At 38.1% G+C, this 19,052-nt stretch overlaps 1 protein-coding gene across 2 annotated transcripts; it reads right to left on the reverse strand.

Moving 5' to 3' along the window:
• Window positions 1-1,568: 1,568 nt before the first annotated feature.
• On the reverse strand, window positions 1,569-11,131 carry ggt5b (gamma-glutamyltransferase 5b). 2 transcript variants are annotated; one of them, XM_061061839.1, is made up of 12 exons: window positions 10,868-11,131; window positions 9,041-9,168; window positions 8,576-8,671; window positions 7,056-7,251; window positions 5,898-6,058; window positions 5,621-5,767; window positions 5,366-5,496; window positions 4,648-4,835; window positions 4,458-4,549; window positions 4,231-4,340; window positions 4,023-4,148; window positions 1,569-3,824 (listed from the first exon to the last, which is right to left on the reverse strand). In XM_061061839.1, exons 1-12 carry the CDS (start codon window positions 11,038-11,040, stop codon window positions 3,678-3,680), a joined length of 1,695 nt encoding a protein of 564 aa, XP_060917822.1. In that variant the 5' UTR covers window positions 11,041-11,131; the 3' UTR covers window positions 1,569-3,677. The 2 variants fall into 2 exon arrangements, with proteins under 2 accessions (XP_060917822.1, XP_060917823.1); XM_061061840.1 differs by having other exon boundaries at window positions 4,041-4,148; window positions 10,868-11,130.
• Between the last annotated feature and the right edge of the window lie 7,921 nt (window positions 11,132-19,052).

Consider the following 19,052-nt stretch of genomic DNA (forward strand, 5'->3'; position numbering starts at 1 on the left):
AACCTCTGGGGTAAAAAGTAAAGCAAACACTGAAGTGCCAAAAAGTGCAGTTCCTATAATGGCCACTTGATACTGGCTCCAAATTGAGGCAATCCCCATATAGGCCTGTGTTTAATTTAACAGCAGGTTTTACAGCCATGTGATATTTAAAAAAAAGCACAAATGATCTATAAAAAAATATTTTTGGGAACAGCATGTTATGTAAAATTAATCTTGGCCCTTTTGGAGTAACTCCCAATTCCTGCATTTTATTTAGTGAGAGGAATGGGCTTTACATGTCAAAATTTAAACCTCCTCAACTGTTCAAGGACTCATCAGAGCTGTATATAAAAAAATCTGAATAATGCAGTCAATGCTTTCCAAGCCAACCGTAAACATTCAAACAGCTACAGCTAATGTCAGCTAGCTACTTCCCAGAGAGTAGGAGCCTTTGCTCATCGTGTTTCCCAAAACATTTTGTTATTCATATTTTGCTAAGGATTCTGCTTTTGAAGTTTTACCTCTCACTGCTGAAGGTTTCTAGAGAAAGTTGTGGTTGGTCTCTGCTTTTTTTCTTTACATCTACCTCACTATGAGATCAAATGAGGCCATTTGAGGTGGTATGTTGCTCCCTATGGAACACGCAATAGTCTTAATGATAATCTGTGTGGGTCTTATGTTTGAGATTAGAGAGAAAAATATCCAATATGTTCTGTATGTGTATGACGCAATCATATTTTTTAATCAGTATGATTTTGTTTTTCGTCTACTGAAGTCTGAGTACAGCCTTGGTCGCCTGGGAATCTCTGCAAAAAATATCGCCACCTTGTGTGATGCAATTATTTTCATGGAGTCGGAGAAAGCAAAAATGAGCAAGTCACACCGGAATTTTGCTTTAAGGCCCAATTAAGCGCGGCCTCACTTTCACATAATGAGTGTTGGTATTATGTAACTCCGAGGCCAATTCACACACCCTTTGGGCATATGCAAAAGCTCAAGTTGTAATTCAACCTGCTTCCTTGCATGGCATTATGAATGTTACAAAAAAATTAAACGTGTAGACTACCATTACGTAAGTACAGTGTAGGTTGTTTGCTTCATCATGGGAATATGTGACTGAGAACAAGAGTCATCAGAGGATTATTGAACCGCTTCTTCTTTAAATCAGACGTTTTCTTCACAGTGTAAAATGATCCTTACTTTGAAAGGCTGTTAATGCCACGACACCCGATATGAAGTTACAACTTATCCAGATTAACTCATTTGTCATACAGAAAAAGACAGTGGTGCTTCACACAGACTCAAATTTACATGTTCTCATAACTCAGATCCTGTGCCTCAAAGGAAAACGCAGCAGAATCCACTTAAGAAATCATTACTAATTCATAAGTCCTTCTTCTGAAATGTATCTCATTACTGCTTCCTTTGTTGTAGAGCACAAGTGCTGCTTTGAACCAGGGCAAACGGGAAAACATGATGCAGATTATTGCTGATCATATACTAACAATAAAGGATAAATGTGTAAACAAGTGTTGTCGTACAACGAAAAGTGTATTGGAGGTGTTTTGTTTAAAGAGTGAGGCAGCTCGTCTTTGTTCGGAATCTTTGTTTTATTATGACAACACAGATATTCACAGTTAATTGTTGTAACAAAAAGTAATGAATTCACAAAACACAACGTCTTATCAAAATACAAATATATATATATATGTAAATGGAAATAAAAAAATCTTCTTTCTATATAATGTTGTTAAATGGAAATAACGTGTTTCTGTCAATGTCATACACACATTTGAACCAAACTAACATCTTAAAGGTCAAAGTAAAAGTTCTCTGTTTTCCATTCACATGTCAGTCAGGGTGTCACGTTGTAAAGGCACATGGCTCAATCACATTAAAAAAAAAGTTCATACAAAGAATCAAATTCAGTCGTACATGAAAACATACACTGCTTCTTTTTTTTTTTTAACAACAGTAGATTTTCTTTCAAGGCTCATTCTGCCGAAACATTACACTTTGGATTAAAGTTTGTAACTCTACAACACATATAAGCAGACCTCATGGTGCTTCACGGTGCGTTGACTGTGCGTCTTCGTGATTCACAGGATATAACATTATTATAGTATATGTGTGCATACCAACTGGCTGGACTTAAAGTGTGTTTATATAAAGTGGTCATAACAGCTAAATGGACATCATTTCTACTATCACATTAACAGGGTAAGAAACCTGAATGTTAGAGAATAAAAACGTTTTTCAAAGGTCTAAAAACTGCTCAAACTTATTTTGCTTACAATGGGGGTGAATGTTAGGAATTATCCCAATTCTGGAAAAAAGAATGAAAGCAAAGCCACAAGCCTATCCAGATGTTGACAATGATGACAAGTGAGCAAACTCAGACTAGGAAATGCAGTTGAACACTTCGCAAAAAGTTACATTTCAGTTAACTACTACGCTCATTAATCAAAATCTCTGTTGGGATTAAAACTATTGACTTCTTTAATAGTTCGTTTTTCTTTGTAAATAAGGATTATTTGGTAACACTTTACAATGTTGTACACAGATTTCACATAGTTACTGGGGAACAAATGAGGAACTAACTACTAGTTAACAATTAGTTAACAGGTAAATATGGTACACAAAATGTTATTATTCGTTCCCTATTCGTTCCCTAGTAAGCATAAGTTTTGTGTATACCTTATCTAGCATTCGATCTGTGTTCAGTAATTATAAGCTACTCTATAATGTGATGAGGAGTTACTTGCTATCAACTGTTAGCTAAAAGTTGGAGGCGGCAGTAGCTCAGTCTGTAGGGACTTGGGTTGGGAGCTGGAAGGTCGCCGATTCAAGTCCCGGGGCGGACAAAGTCTGGATATTGGTCTGGTAGCTGGAGAGGTGCCAGTTCACTTCCTGAGCACTGCCAGTGTGCCCTTAAGCAAGGCAACCCTCTCACCAGCTCACGAGTGCTCGCTGTGGGCAGACCCCTCACTCTGACATCTCTCCATTAGTGCATGTCCATGTTTGTGCATGTGTGTGTGTGTGTTTCAGCCAATGTGTGTAGCATGTTCAACCACAGAGTGTAAAATTTAATTTCCCCTTGCGGGATTAATAAAGTGTATCTTCTTCTACTTCCTCATTTGTTCCATAGTAACTCTGCAAAATGTGTGTGCCTTATTGTACAGTGTTTATTATTTATTTTTTCTTAATTCTTTTTAAAAATGTGCATTTAGTATTGGGTGTAGAGAAAAGTCCTTAAAAAGTATTACCTTGTAAATAACTTTTATCCAACCGTTTTCTTTGGGCTGCTCACAATTCAATCTGTAGACTTAGAGGATAGAACACCATTGTTTCCCCAACTTGTCTCGGGGTTGCAAAAAATATGTGCGTTTAATTTTTTTTATGAACAATTTCATAAACTTGTGGCTCCGTCAAAGATTTCAAAGGGTAAATGGTGACTACAATTGTTTGTTCTTGATAGAAATGGTGTCAAAATCTATGAAAACTAGACTTTTATTATAATAAATCAAAATGATTCTTTAAGCCTGAAGCTACCTGGACTGCCAACGAGCACTAAAATGCCAACATTTGGTTGTTGGATTTTTTACACATTCAGTATTCCCATTAAGGCTAAAGGTTCAGTCAGTCTTTAGGGGGCGGGGGGTTGAAGTGGAGGGTGGCGCTTCCTCACCAATATTTGGTCAATAACCATCTGACATTCCCATCTTCCTGCTGTCAGACACGGCCACAATGCATCCGTTCTCCTTTTCCACAGCATTTACCACATTGAAGAAAAATTGGGGGCTCTCTAGATTGTGTCCGAGAGCCATGAGTCCATCCTTCACAGACTGAGGACACACAAAAACAATGAACATTACCACTTCTCCTTTCACACTTAGAGCGCAAAATGGCAAATTAAATGGGACTTTTTAGGATTATGTCTCGATAATCTCCATCAGAAGCCATTAACATAATGTTACTCATTAGAGTGTAGTAAATTTCAATGTCACTGATTGGCAGTAAGGATGAAAAAAGCAGCAACTCACCTTATCAAACCTCTCGACATTCCTGAATTTCTCAAAATTTAATTTATTCTTAGAGTCAATAAAGACTATAGGTGCAGAAATGGCATCTTCGAGATTCATCCCCAACCACAGGTGATTCATAATAGACTGTAAGAATAAAAGAGAAGCATGTAAGGAAAATAAATAAGAATCAGTCATTAAAGTTACAAACAGAGTTTAGTTTAGTTACCAAGGCGACTGCTGAGGTAATCATACTCCCGCCTGATCCACCAATCACAAGGAGACCTCCGGACTTTGACTCCAGTATTACGGGAGTCATCGAGGAAGGAGGCTGCTCACCTGTGACAACAATTACAGACTATAACACACTGAAAGATTTCAACATTAACACGTGAACTCATGTCTTTGAATCTGTTGTCTTATGATGAAATGTTGGGGTAATTTTAATGACTTCACCTGCCGTCACTGTGTCTGCTCTCCCACAAAAGTCAGACAGCTCATTGTTGAGGATGATACCTGTACGTGGAGAGTAAACGGCCCCTCCAAACCTTCAAAACACAACACAGAAGACGGAGCAATAACCATCACAACAAAGTTTAAATGGTTTGATATAAAAACTATTTTCCCGAAAAGGCGTCCTGCTTACAGATGGTTTATCGTGCTGGTGGCAGAGACAGCCAGTCCGTCTTCATCCAGCACCGACACATGAGTGGTCCCAAAGTGATCGGGTGAGGGTTTGACGTTGGAGTAGTACGAGTTGTCATGGGTGCGGTTTGAAAAAATCATCCCCCGGATGCGACTAATGAAGGCGGGATCAATCAAATGATCGGCACTCTGAAAGAAAAATCCACATGAGAATGGAAAACAGCATAGACATTTCTTGGAAACATGAAAAGTGTTAATGGGGATTTTTAAAGGTAGCAGGAATTTGAATCTGTGACATGTAAACAGAGCCTCGATAGTCATTTCCCTCTTTTCATATTTGCTGTAATCTTAGTTAGCCAGCAGCTAGAGACGCTTCAAATTTAACACACAGGCAAGAAGGTAGAAGCAACTCTTAGCAAGAAGGCTTTTTTAGCATATTTCCAAAAATGTACTTTTCCTTAAACCCCCGGGGTACCTGATGTTGTTTTTGGTTATAAAAAAATCTGCAATGATTGATTGATTATTTGGTTGCAAGTCCAATGTTTATCTGGTTCTCTGGAGCTAAATAGTCTAAAATAAGTTTTTCCATGTACAGTAGTTTTTACCAGAGCTTTAAGTTTAGGACATCAAACCAATACAAGGAGCTTGAAGGATGCTTAAAATCAGCATACACAGAAAACTAGTAAAAAATGGATGGATTAAAAATTGAATATCATAACCTTTCTGTCATGAAAGGCAGGATCTTGAATGCTTCTCTTTTGTCCATTAGCAAATTTGGCTGCCTCTATAAAACGATGATATGTCTGAATCTTCTGGTCACCAAGAAAAGAGTTTGGAGTCAAAGAGAACCCTGAAAAACAGAGAAATAAAACAACATCTGAAAAGCTATTTCACTGTACAATTTTGTTGTTTTTGCTCATTGAGTATTTAGGGGGAAGAAATTGCTACAATTTAAGTTTATGGGATCATCTAACCTTCCAGAACTTTGAGAATGAAGGCCAGCAGGGCGCCTCCAGCAGGTGGTGGAGTAATGTGAAGCTTAGCATCCCCCAGAGGAACTGTCCAAGCGTCCTCCACCCGCACCTGGAAGGACTCCAGATCCTCAAGTTCCATCGTTCCACCTGATTGTAACATCAATGTAATCATTTAAAAACAGCAGGTCTATCTCTCAAATAAAGTATTTTTGTCTTTTTTCAGTCTATTCAAGCATACACCCCCATCTTACCCAATCGTTGATAACATTGCACTAACCTGCAGCTTTTATGTCTTGGATTAAGTCATGTCCTATCTTGCCTGTGTAGAAGGCATTAGCTCCTTGTGCAGCAATCATTTCCATGCTTTCGGAAAGTTTGGGAAACTTAAGTATGTCTCCTTTCCTCAAAACAGTTTTGTTCTTGTTGCAGAAAACTTCACTGGGAAAACACATGCAAGTGAAATAACATTTGAAACATATTGAAACACAGGATCACATTCAGTGATACTCAAACTATTTATGAACTCCTGAACTTATGTGTAAACCTCAGAGTGACATTAACTTCATGTAAATCTTTACATTTGTCACATTCATCCCATGTGATCAATCAAAAGTATCACTGCAAATATACTCTTTCAGAATGTTAATGTAAGGAAAATCTAAATTTTCAAAAGTATTTGAACGAAAGGTTTGCATTTCTGTTGTGTCTGGGTCAGCACCTTCTGTACCTGAAATTGTATGGTAACAACAACAGTATGCCATCCGTTGCTTTTAGAAAACAGATGAGCACTTCATCATGGTGAGACTATTATGCAATCTAAATTCTTGAAAGTCAAACACTTAGATTCTCAGTGGTTTCATAAAACAACTGAAGTGTCTTAAATATCTAGGACAGAGATATTATACTGCTCTTTAAGTTGTATACTGCACACATCTGGAAAGAATTTGTATCTGATAAGAGGAGTCCCCTTTCAGTTGAATGTTTGTTCAGAGGTGCTGTTGGCAGGATGGGTGTTGACTTGCCAGGGAATGCCTAAATCTAAGATAAGGATCTCCCACAGTGGAAGGTAAACAAGGGGACCCCTGTGGCCAGAGAGATACCCAAGGACAGAAAACAGATGTCCTCAAGTGTCCTGCGACATTATGTATAAATAGCACTCTCAATGTATGTTCGAGAGAGATCATTATTGGCTTCTTGACTCTCCTGGGCAGACGTGTTCAGTGATTCTGCAACTTGTTAATAAATAATTTTGTTTAAAAGCCAGTCAGTCTCAACGGCGAATTTCTTCATCATCAAACATATCATCAACAACGGAAATCCACATCACAACCATTAAATTAGTTAAAATGCATTTCTATAGGAGAGCCCTCTCCTGAGTCTCTCCCCTGACACACATACCATCAAACATGTTTTAATTGTCAGTAAGATGCTTTACCAGATGGAGGAATTTTCCACATGTTTTATTGCAAGGGGGATAGTTAGGAGCTCTCCCAGGTATGGAGGCAGAGGGATGCCCTCTCTAGCCAGTTTTATCGTTGGCTCAAACAGCTTTGCCCAGGGCAGCTTCCCATACTGCTTGTGGACGGCTTCATATCCCCGCAGCTCGCCGGGAACACCGATCCACTGTGTGCCTATACATCGTACAGGGAGGGGAAGAGTGCAGCAATCAAGAAATTACAGAAACAACAATCAGAAATTGGTCTGGAACAAAAAGAATAGCAAAGAATGAGTTCTTAAAAATGATTAGTGAGTGGATTTAAGGCTATGAAACAGATTGAGAATAATGCTGATGTGTCCTTATGACCCACAAAGACAGAGAGAGATCATCAGTATGAAGATTGAATATTTGTAATGGTTCATTTTCATGTTGGAAAATGCTGTTAGAGAGTTGGTGTCAGACAAAGTGATTAATAGCATGCTGTCAAAAGAGCCTTTTTACGTGTATTTTATTTTACAGAGACTGTATAGAAAAATGGACAGCACGCCTCAGCCTGCACCAGAGTCTGCCCGGTAGGGATCGGCTTGATTAATCATAGTATTGACATTAACACACAGTTAACTTACAAATAAACAGCACAAAATCTCTCAGTTAGGTAGAGGCCACAGCAGATTCGTGTGTCAATTTGAAGCAGAAACCCACGATTATGGAAACTCAACCGCTCTTGTGTTGGTGTTAGTCACGTTTTCTCTCGCTGTTTTCCGCGTATACTCTGCTAATCCCATGCACTCAGTGTCATCAAAAGAGCTGTCAATTATGGCATCAAACACCATTTTATAGCATCCATAACTAAGTAAAAATCAACTTTTTTTCCCAAAAAAATGACATGACAATAACTATCATGAGGAAACCGGGTTTGAGTAAAATGAAGCAATTTTGATTTTATAGTTTGACCCATGTCCTATTTGTTAACATAGAGGAGGCAGGGGTTGACGATCTATATCTATATCTATCTATGATCTATCAGGGGAGCTCTAAATCTTCTGGCTTCACTCACAGACGGCTGTTGCTCTATCCATCTTAATATGCAGTCTATGCTTTTTTCCATTTTCTACTGCAAGATTCTTGATGATTGGTACATGTGACTGTTGAAATAAACCATGTGGAGATTTTCTAAAGAAAAAAAAAGAAAACACTACTAGTGTACCTACTTATGTACAGATTCAATCCAATTAAAAAAAAATAAAAAATTGTCCCCGAGGGGCAATTCAAATTAGATCAAAATCCACAAATAAATAATTTGTTCTTCTAGTGTCCTTTTATGTGCTCAGTTGTTTTGTGTCTTTAAATTGTGTAAAACATATTGAGTATGAAATGTGCTACGCTAACAAACCTGTCTTTCCTAGCCTTGACTGTTAATGGGAACTTTGAATGCAATATTGATGTTGACAAAACATTGCACAAATAAGAAATCTGTGATACAAGAATATGTACATGTTATGGACAATTCTGCCTACCTGTGGTCATTCTGAATGTGGTTGGACAATCATCTAACAGGTTACTTTTAAAAGACTTTGGGACCGTCTCTCTGAAGTTGTAGACTTTCACTTTGCCTGTAAAAAGATACATAATCATAATGATTTTCAGAGTTAATAATAAATAAACTTGATTTATATGGCACCTTTCTAAACCCAGATGAGGTTACCAAGTGCTTTAATACAACAAGAATGTAAAAACGGCTTTGATTGATAGTTATAAATACTTACAAAATAAAAAATAAAAAAGGTTTGTTTCTACAGAAATATATAATATTCATATAACATTTAGGGGGAGATTTTTTTTTAACCAAAAAGCAATCCAATACTGTACATATAAAAACAGCACACAGAGACCCGCTCAAAAAATACAGAGATCAAAGACTTAAGATTATGGCTTTGAATAAATGTCATCATAATCGTCATCAAATAAATGAGAGGACCCACCTGTTTTATCTCTAATAGTGAATATAGACCCTCCTCCAATCCCCATGCTCTGAGGATTGATTAAAGACGTGCACAGAAGTGCTGCAATGGCGCCATCTACTGCTGACCCTCCCTCCTGCAGCATGTTCCTGTAAAGACATAGTCATTGCATTTATGGGAACACACGTTTAAACTATTTACCAACCTCAGATACACATGTGCACATTGATTTTGTAGCTGTGTGGGGTAGTCTTTGAAGAGTATCAGCCTGCCAAGAAGCAAGTTTACACCGCATGCTGATGCTTCAGACTTCAGGAAATCATGCCAGGAAGTCGCTGGCCATGGTATATAGAGCCTTTTTAAGGCATGATTCTCAAGGACAACTTGGAAATTTACAACTCATAAGCTTTAATTAGGCGTTTCCAATGTAATTATATAACACGACAGTTCCTGTAAGCTTGTTTCTGAACCGTCTCCTGGGAGTTTCTGAATGGCTCTTTTCAACTAAGAGGCTGGCATGGATTCAGATGCATTCAGAGAGGGAAAAGGAGTGGGAATGTTTTGGCTCAGTTAAGGTCAGGCCTACTCGGGGCTTTTGTAGTTTGATGGGTTGAACTGAGGGAAAAGATTGAGTGATCCAAATTGAATCAGATTAATTAAATTAGGAGTCTCATGTAGACTGATTAAAAAGAACAACAAATGCAATAGTTGATATCAGTTTAATGTCATTATGAAGACGTAGTAAATGTATTCATCTGTGAAAGGTGGATTGTGTACAGAGGTCCCCTATTAAAAGAGGGTTGTATATCTTGTAAAGGCTAAGATAAAAGAATCAGGTTATTTAATCCATATGATCCTCATATTTCCTTGCTTTTTCTTGGAATACAGGTTTGTGTATAAACTTGATTAGGAAACAGGCAAGACTTCAGACTGACTGCAAGCTTTCAATACAGTAATGAAGATAATGGTTTGTAATTTATCTAAATTCATGAGAAAATAATATTAGATTTGATTCTATCTTTTCTTTAACAATAAGAGGGATTATAACTGAATACTTCTGCTTAAACACAGTGTTCATATACTGTCTATTTATCTGACCAGAGTACATTTTATTTTTCTATAACTCCTGTTACATGAAGGTGAAGGTGTTCTATAACACTTAATCATGTTGTTCCACTTCAGATATCAGCATCGATTTAAAAAAGGTCCTAGTGTGTTCTTTAAAGGCCCTTTCAGATGAGCATGTTGCCTGATGCTTCATAAAGCTCATTGTCTTTGTTGCGAGGAAATGAACCCTTGACAAATCTTGGCAGAGCACAGGAAAAGAAAGACACCCTTGTCTGCACCTGAATACAAAAGCCGGAAGAGCTATAGTACATGCACATTCTTGTAAAGAGAAATCACCTTTCGCCTAAATTTAGAGTCCCTCTGATGAGAGATTTATGGAGTCGGTTGTGGCTTGCACTGAACAACGACTGCATCATAGAGAGAGGCAAGTCTATTAACTCCACATTAAAGATAAACATCAGTGAGTGGGTTGGGAAATCTTCCCAAATGAGAGTGGCTATACATCAACAAGGGGTGAGTAGAATCACAGCCTGTATGACACACGTCTGCAGGTATTATCTTCATTCTTCAAACACAGCCTCTCAAATCTCTTAAACAGCTTATCCCATTCAGTTCAGCTTTTTATCTCTGCCACATGAACAGATAGCCTACAGAGTCCCGAACAACTTAAGTATAAAGTTGAAAGTGTTGAGGGGAATATTTCGTCAAATTCGTCACTAACTTCTCCCAATTACAACGAACTTTTTTCAACGTAAGAAAGTGTTCAACAAGGTGACTTACCTGCCGATCTGTGAGCACCGCAGAGAGTCTGCAGCCACAGCCGCGTGCTTGAAACTGCCGCTGGGACATCCTCCGTCCACAAACCAGAAGATGCAGAAAAAGACGAGAGCGACGGTGCTAATTAATCCAGCCAAGATAAAGCAGCTCACCCGGCAGGGATTGTATTCAGCCATTAAACTTTCTGAGGAGGAAACTGTGCGCGCAAGGAAACTGAAGCGGCCACTGAGTGCGTACACGCGCTACTCAATGATTAATAACGCACTGCTCATTCAGGAGTGTGCTAATCCCAAACTTTCCCCTCCCTCTTCTCCTCCAGGAGCCTGCATACTGGCCCAAAGTGAAAGAGGCTGTATGACAGATTTACTGGAATCACTGAAAAATAGTCAACTCAAAACATTTATGTCTAGTTATTTTATGCCTCATCAGCCTGGTTTAAGACCCATGCACAGTACCACCTCTGTTGTCACATTAGTGTTACTGATATTGTTTCGGACATGGACAAGAAGAGGCATTGTGCTGCAGTTTTGATTGATTTGTCAAAATCTTTTAATAGGGTTGATCGTGATCTTCTCATCGGGAAGCTCTCTAACATTGGGTTTGACTCCACTGCTTGTAAATGGCTCCTACCTTTTGGATGAGTGTGTAAAGGCTGGAAAAAAATATCAAAGTTTCGACCATTAACAAAAGGTGTTCCACAGGGGTTAGTTCTGGGCCCTGTCTTGTTTACCATTTATATCAATAATATTGTCTCCCATATAACCGACAGTAGTATTAACTTATACGCAGATGGCAATATGTTGTATTGTTTTGATGAGTCTGTACGGCTCGCTGTTGAGAAACTGCATATTTCTTATAATATCCTTCACAATGCACTTGTTCATAATAGCAACAAAACAAAATGCACGATTTTTTCCGGGCCAGGTATCTTTTGACAGTCTACAATTATTCACACTGGATGGATTTAATATTGAACGAGTAAAAGTGTACAAATATCTTTGAATGAAATATTATCATTTAAATATCATACTGACATCTTCATCAGCAAGCTTAGTCAGAAACTTGGTTTCTGACCGCTTTTTGCGTCTTTGCGCGGAACATGTGGAATGTTTTACAATGTAGCCATGCTCTTAAGATCGACACACTAATCAATTATCTCAGTGTGATAATTTCACCTCAGTGTGTAATTGTTTTCTATAAATATTTTTGTTGTTTTTGTATGTTTCTTTGGAGTTTCAATCGATGTAGGCTAATAGTGCGTTTTTGTGCCTCGACATCATAAATGAAAGAAATCTCAATGATGATGATGATTTTAATGACCCTGCCATCGGGAATTGCCAGTTTTTTGTGGTTTGTTGTGACGTATTCACTAGTTAATTATAAAAAAATGGGTTCGATGTTTTCTGAATGTTTTTAAACACGATACATACAACGTGGGGGAGCGCTGATGTGGGAGCTGAACCGGATGTGAGTTACACTCTTACGGTCATTAATAAATGATGTTGCGTTTACCCTCCTTTGTTTATCCCCAACGTTTAAACAATCTGACCCAGAAACATCTGGAAAAACAGGCTAAGAAGAACCATTGCAGCGACTGGAAGTGACCCCTCTGACGCTGACACAGCAGAAGTTTGTAAGATATCTCAGGAGCACAAAGTTGCTGTTTGAATATTCCAGTTTACATTTTAGCTATAGAAAAAGGAGCGCCACATGAAAATATATATCTTAGGCTAAATGTTTTTATTTCCCATGTTTAATGCCCTGAGCTTAAGTTGTCTGATGAAATGCCTGGTGAAATGATTTTTTTTAAATTTCACAATGATTTAATTGAGAAAGCCGATAAGGACAGTAACGAAGGTTAAGTAATAGGAAATGGTAAATTGAAAGGTCAAGAATGGAAATGTTCATGTCTTTGCATCTCCAATGGACGCCTAAGTGTTTGTTTTTTCATGAAAATTGAAATATTTACAGTTTTGTGTTTTAGTAGGCTAAGTTTTGAGAAAATGAAAGAAAGAGAAAACCTTAACTGCCAATTTAGCTGAGGAAACAATCAAGATATTGTTATAACACTTTTTTATTTATGCATTTATTTGGAGATTGGACGGTGGATAGAGTTAGAAATCGGGTACAGAGTGGGGAATTACATGCGAGAAAGGGAATAGCACACCACTACCAGTGCCCCATATTTTCTATTTTTGTGTGGAGGCCTGTTTTGATGCTTTCACCTTGATTTAGGCAATTTCAAAAAGCATGACTCTTAAAATAACCAGACAGTGACAGACAGTCACAGTTTGGGAATACTACACCATGTATAAAAGTGTGCCAATAAAGTTCTGCGTGACTGAATGTTGTCCACTTCTGTGGCTGTTGATTTTTGATCAAAGTAACGTTCAACACAAAACATCTAAGTTGTCTTGTTTTTCAAGATATTACAGAAATGTCATATTATATTTCACCTCCAAAAGCCTCTTAAATGTATGAATAATTACAACATCACACAACTGGTGTGTCATAGGTCCAAAAGGAAAAACAAATAAATGTCTAGTGGATGAGGGAGTGAGTGATTACATGTGATGTAACATCCTGCACACCTGTACTGAGCAGGCCAACCTGAACACAAGATTTATTTGTATTCTTTGTGGTTTTGATGTTACAGAACATGTTGATGAGGCTAAATCCCCAAATGTGGCCATTCAACTTGCTGTGTACAGGAACTTCTGCCAATGCCTCCGACTACCTCCAGTTTGACTCATTCAACTTTAGCTATGAGTTCGTCAAGACACAGCTGTCTCAGTGACGTGAGATACAAGAACGAACATGTGTGCTAATAGATTTCAATGTCTGTCAGCAAGGAAAGTGGCAAGCCAATCTGATAATCCATCCAAAAATGGCACAATGCCTACACAACTAGCCTTTTTGGGAAATGGGTAGTATATAATAAATCTGGCAAAAATCTAATCTTAAGCAACAATGCGTCTTGATGTGTTAATGTTTCTACTGGAAAGCCTCATTGTTTCAGGTCTGAAAGACACCCCCGCTTTCCTGAATGTTTTTCTGTGTATGGCTGTAACTCAAACCCATTGTCTGCTCTGACTCCTACTTTGTATGTTTGCATTTTGCATTTTCCTTTTGGACTGTAACTACAAAAGCTTTGAGAGTATGACACACATAGGAATATGCACACAGTTGAGCTGGGGAATCAGATAATCACACTAATTTAAAGCAAAAGGTATTTCTTACGAGCAGATCTGTCACTGTGTTGAGTCACCAAGCGTAAATGATAGTTACTACTCATGCAGCTTTACGTGACATGTCCTGATGGTCCAGGGTGAAGGGTCATTGATTCAGATGTTTGTGCTTTTGCAAAGGTAGTATTTGCGACCTCTGTCCAAGGTGCTGACCCTCGTGAGTGTCGTAACCCGGGGGAATTATACGATTCCAGGACAATGAAAGTGAGCTGCATTTTTTCATTGCTGTCTTTGTGCTCTTGTTATTTTAAATTGCAAGTAAGTGGTTTTGATTTATATTTAAACAGATCATTAATCATGCCTCTTTATCCATGAGGTGGTTTTCATTTTAAATGTTTCTTAGTTGTTTCTTACTCTCCAATTTTGGGGATTTTCCTGATCTAAATCAAGGTTATAGAGATAAAGCTTTTTAAATGTGACATAGCTTGCTGAGCCCTCCGAAGCAAACTAATTAATCATTTGGTGCTGTGCAAATAAAATTGCTTTGAATTTACTTGATTTAGTGCAGACAAAACAAGTTTGTGTAAACAAATGTGACTAGAGCATAGTTTTTTTTTATGTAAATGAACTTTATTTGATGCAAATCAGTGATATGTATCTTCAAAGGATGTTTCAGTGCTTAGGAAGAACACCTTGAAATAAATGAATTGCATTATGTCTATGGATTCCAAAGGTCAAAAAACATTTCACCACCAGAGGGAGACAGTGTGTATATTTTCAGTTTTAAATCTCTTGACTCTCCAAAGCAGACTGTAATCACCTTAATATCTTAAGGACCGTTTAATAGTCTGTCATTTAGACTGAAGCAAATTAGAGAAAAGTCTGTTAATCTGTTAAATGGGAAGAGGATGCAGGTGAAGCAACATATAAGTTCAGTTTTGCAGTTGAAAGAGGTTTTCATTAAGAAGTTCCTATATAAATGAGGTGGTAATTTAAACTTTGTCGGAAAAGCAAATTAAACGTTAAGGGAATGATGCAGCGCTTAGTGATAGTGAAGCAGATCCAGGGATTGAGACAGCAGGTAATGGCCTGTCTCTATGATTGTTGTGGCCCCACAGTAGTGCATTATATTAAAGGAGCAATAGGCTTATAAAAGATATCTACTGAATGAAATCATAAAATGACCTTGCCATATCTTCATACATTAAGGAAACATGCAATGTTGAAGTGCTGCCTTCTCTAACAACAATGCAGCAGTCAGTATGTCCTCCCTCTAAGTTTCAATTCCAGGCCTGAATGGTCTGCATTTGTTTTGACTGGGGATAAAAAATGGAAAAAATGAAAATCCTTGTGACTGAGGGAAAGGAAATGATCGACTATTTAAGCTCAAACAGGACAGAATCACAGAGGTTGCAAACAGCGGAGCTGAAGCTAAAACTGAATTTAAAGCTATGATGAGGGTGTAGGTTCAGGGGGATTAGGGGGTCGCTGTAGGATGTTGAGGTGGATTGTACAGCCAGTGGCGATTCCAGAGTCTGGTGGGGCCCTAGGCAAAAATCTATTGGGGGGCCCTCTCACCTAAAGACGGTAAAGACACATAATTCCACTTCTTTTCAGAACATTATCCCCAAACGTTTTCAGAACGTTTTTGCCAAACGTTTTCAGAACGTTATCCCCAAACCTTCTCAGAACGTTATCGCAAAACGTTTTCAGAACGTTATCAGCAAACGTTTTCAGAATGTTGTAGCCACGTTTTACAACCTCTCTTCCTGCAGGACTCAGGACTGTGGATTAACATCTGGGTTTATTTTACTAAGGAACAAAGGAACTGATCAATGATTTAAGTCTCCCTCTCAGACAGGATGTTATGAACTTTTACAACACCTGGAATAAACAACCGAGCGGAGACAGAACACTCTGCTATCTCAACTCAACAGAGTACCAGTTTGTGAGTGGGTGCAGTTTACTGGACACAATATGAGATAACAAAGTAAGAATTCAAACCAGAGAGCTCCCATTTCTTAATCATTGGGACAAACTCATACTATTGTATCTGATGTAATTAAAGGGATATTATAGGAATAGTATGAGGCACTTACAAGACCTGGAACTATAAAACCTAGCCAGAAAACATTCTCATGTTTATATCAATTATAGTTTTTCCATTAGCTCAATGTCAGACCCAAATACCTTTTCTTCACCTTAAATAGTGTAAAAGTCTAAAGCACTTCTCTAACAATCCCATGCTTTTGCATCATGTAGTTCTTTTTCAAACAGGATCCAATTAACACCAGTAAAATATAGATCAGTGTGTTGTTATTTATATTTCTATAATTGAAAAGAACACAGAAAAAGTGCAGGGCTACACTTTGCAGGGACATAATATAGTTCATTGCGTTCCTTAAATATTTAATATTTAAATTCACCAACCATACGATAGGTGTACACTGCACCTTTACAGTTCACTTTCAGTGACTTGCTCCTTTTCCTTCTTTTTGTAGTCTCTAACCTTTTTATTCTCCACGAAAATGATTCCTGATCTAAAACAGACTCTTTTCTTTGTAAATGCGTAATTTAGATCATATAATAGCTATCATGCACTACAACGTACTTTGAAGCTTGATGAGTGACTTTAATATCATTCTTTGCTCTGAGGCATGGATACAAAACTATTTTAATCTAACTGAGTCACCCCGGAAGAGGAGAAAGACAGAGCACAATGTTTAAGAAAAGCTCCAGAAAGATGGTAAAAGCAATCACTTATGTCACAGATAATGCACCATCTCAGAGAAATACAGTGCTAGCATGGAATGTTGGGAATGTTGGGAAGTGCATCTGCAACTAATGCTAAACAGACATGTACAACATTTATAAATTAAGAACAAAACTGTCCTAATTTTCATGCAAAATTCTGATGTTATTTCACTAAATACAAAGGTTTGGATTTAGAATAAGTACAGACAGTACAGAAAAAAATCAATATGTTTTTTTTTTTTCAATATATAAGGTCAACAATATATTGGCGGACGTTATCATCAACACAATTACGTTTCCTTGAAATCAACTATGTAGAAGACCTCTGGTGGAAACAGTGCGATTGTGATGAATTAAAACTTTTTGTGGCATTTGAGTGTGTGGGCCTATCTTCTTCCTCAGTCGGCTGATTTTGCACGGCCCTGCACCTACGTGATGTGCGTATAACTACTTCCTTTTTCATGAAACCAACTATAACCTATCAGAGCTACTGAATCGGATATATTTTTTCAAAGTAACTTTTTTGTTGCAGAAGTCATCACTGCAGTCCTTTTATCTGCTACATTTAAAGTGAAACACACCTGCTGTGTCTGGCAACAGTAACACTGATTGAACTGCACCACTGAAACCATTATTGGAGTGGGTGGAAACTAAGTAGTTTAAGCTCAAAGGAATTAACGTCCTTCTTATACAGCGGTGGCTGATTGGAAGTAAGCACATGAGCAAATTATCATGTCCTTACCTCATTTAGAGAGTCAGTCTCAGAATGGACACTTTGCTTTTAACAACTTCCAAGTCTAGAATGCTTTATAAGAAAACACAGGTAAATTAAGATAGGTGACATGTACAGTAAAGTGGCCATCAGTATTAGCTAAACCCGTTCATACAAACTGAGTTAGGTGTCTTGTTCAAGGACACATGGACATATGGCTGCAGGAGCTGATCTTGATCTTCAAGTTGATAGATGACCAACTCTACCACTGAGCCAATAAGCCCTATATTGGAAATATGAGGTGACGCAGCAGAGCACAGGTTCCAGGTCTATTTGGCCATTGCTTTGTGGAGGAGTCTGACTGTGGCCGGTGCTTGATTTAGTTGAGGATTTATTTAGAATGCAACAGACAGCAGAGAAGAAGAAACAGGTGACTGGAACAATGGTGGACCACCTGAACATTTGACAAAGAAGGGCCACAGATGGCTGATACAGAATAACAGACCCAATGAGCAGAACAAGCCCATTAAGAGTTGACAGCTTCAGGGACAAACACAAAGTTGGTAGGACAGTTGTCTCAATCTGGCTGTAAAATCTGGGTTTGTCTCATCAACAACTGAACCTTTAAATCTGGATCTGGATCAAAAATGGTCTCTTATGTTGACCTGGCATTTCAGGGTATCTGGCTTTGGAGTTTTGGTATAACCTGAACAATATGTCCACCTTGGGTGGATTTTATTGTCAGCAGGAGAATCATTGAATTGAAGGACTGGATCTGGTTGGACGAGGACATAAAGAAAACGTCATTGAGTTTATTAAAGGTGCTTTTGGCTGCAGGTGACCAATGATAGAAAGCAGAGGTGGACATAAGGGCTTTGACTAGGGAAGCAAGGCTGATATAGTAAGGGATCAACCTCTGTTCAGGTCTGAAAAACCAAGAAAACATTGCTGCTGCTTCAGGTCAAAAGACACTGACCGAAACACACCGAGCCCAGGAAATAACGCAGTAAGGACCGGGTAGAATAATGGAATACACACCTCTCAGTGTTAACATACAGCCTCTTTAAAAGAAGGAGTTTGGGTACCTGGCATTTATGCTGCTTATGTTCTGTTTGTATTTTTTATAAAATCATCCTAGACAAAAGACACTGTGGACCAGGAAGTACATTGAGGAATTGAGATGCATTGACCAATTTTATTAATCTTATGGTTAACTTTTTTGTTTTTAAATTAGTTATTGTCCATGTATGTTGGTATGTTGGCGATTCAATTAGGTCAGAAATTATAGATATATAAGTGATTCTATTAGGACTGATCCGAGTTAAGGTTAATGGAAACTGACTGACTTAATGAATGGATATTTAAATGAATTGTGCTTTGGTTCATTGGAGCAAACAGTTAATTATCCTATCAGTCCACTGATGTCAGCGAGGCTTTCATCTGAACTTGAAACTTGAGTTTTGCACAAACAAGTTTCTAGCGTCATGCTGTAATGTCCTTCAGAAAGTGCTCATTAGATGAGTGGACAAAATGT

The sequence above is a fragment of the Labrus mixtus genome, chromosome 17 (genome assembly GCF_963584025.1).
Source record: "Labrus mixtus chromosome 17, fLabMix1.1, whole genome shotgun sequence".
In the NCBI taxonomy this organism is placed as follows: Eukaryota; Metazoa; Chordata; class Actinopteri; order Labriformes; family Labridae; genus Labrus; species Labrus mixtus.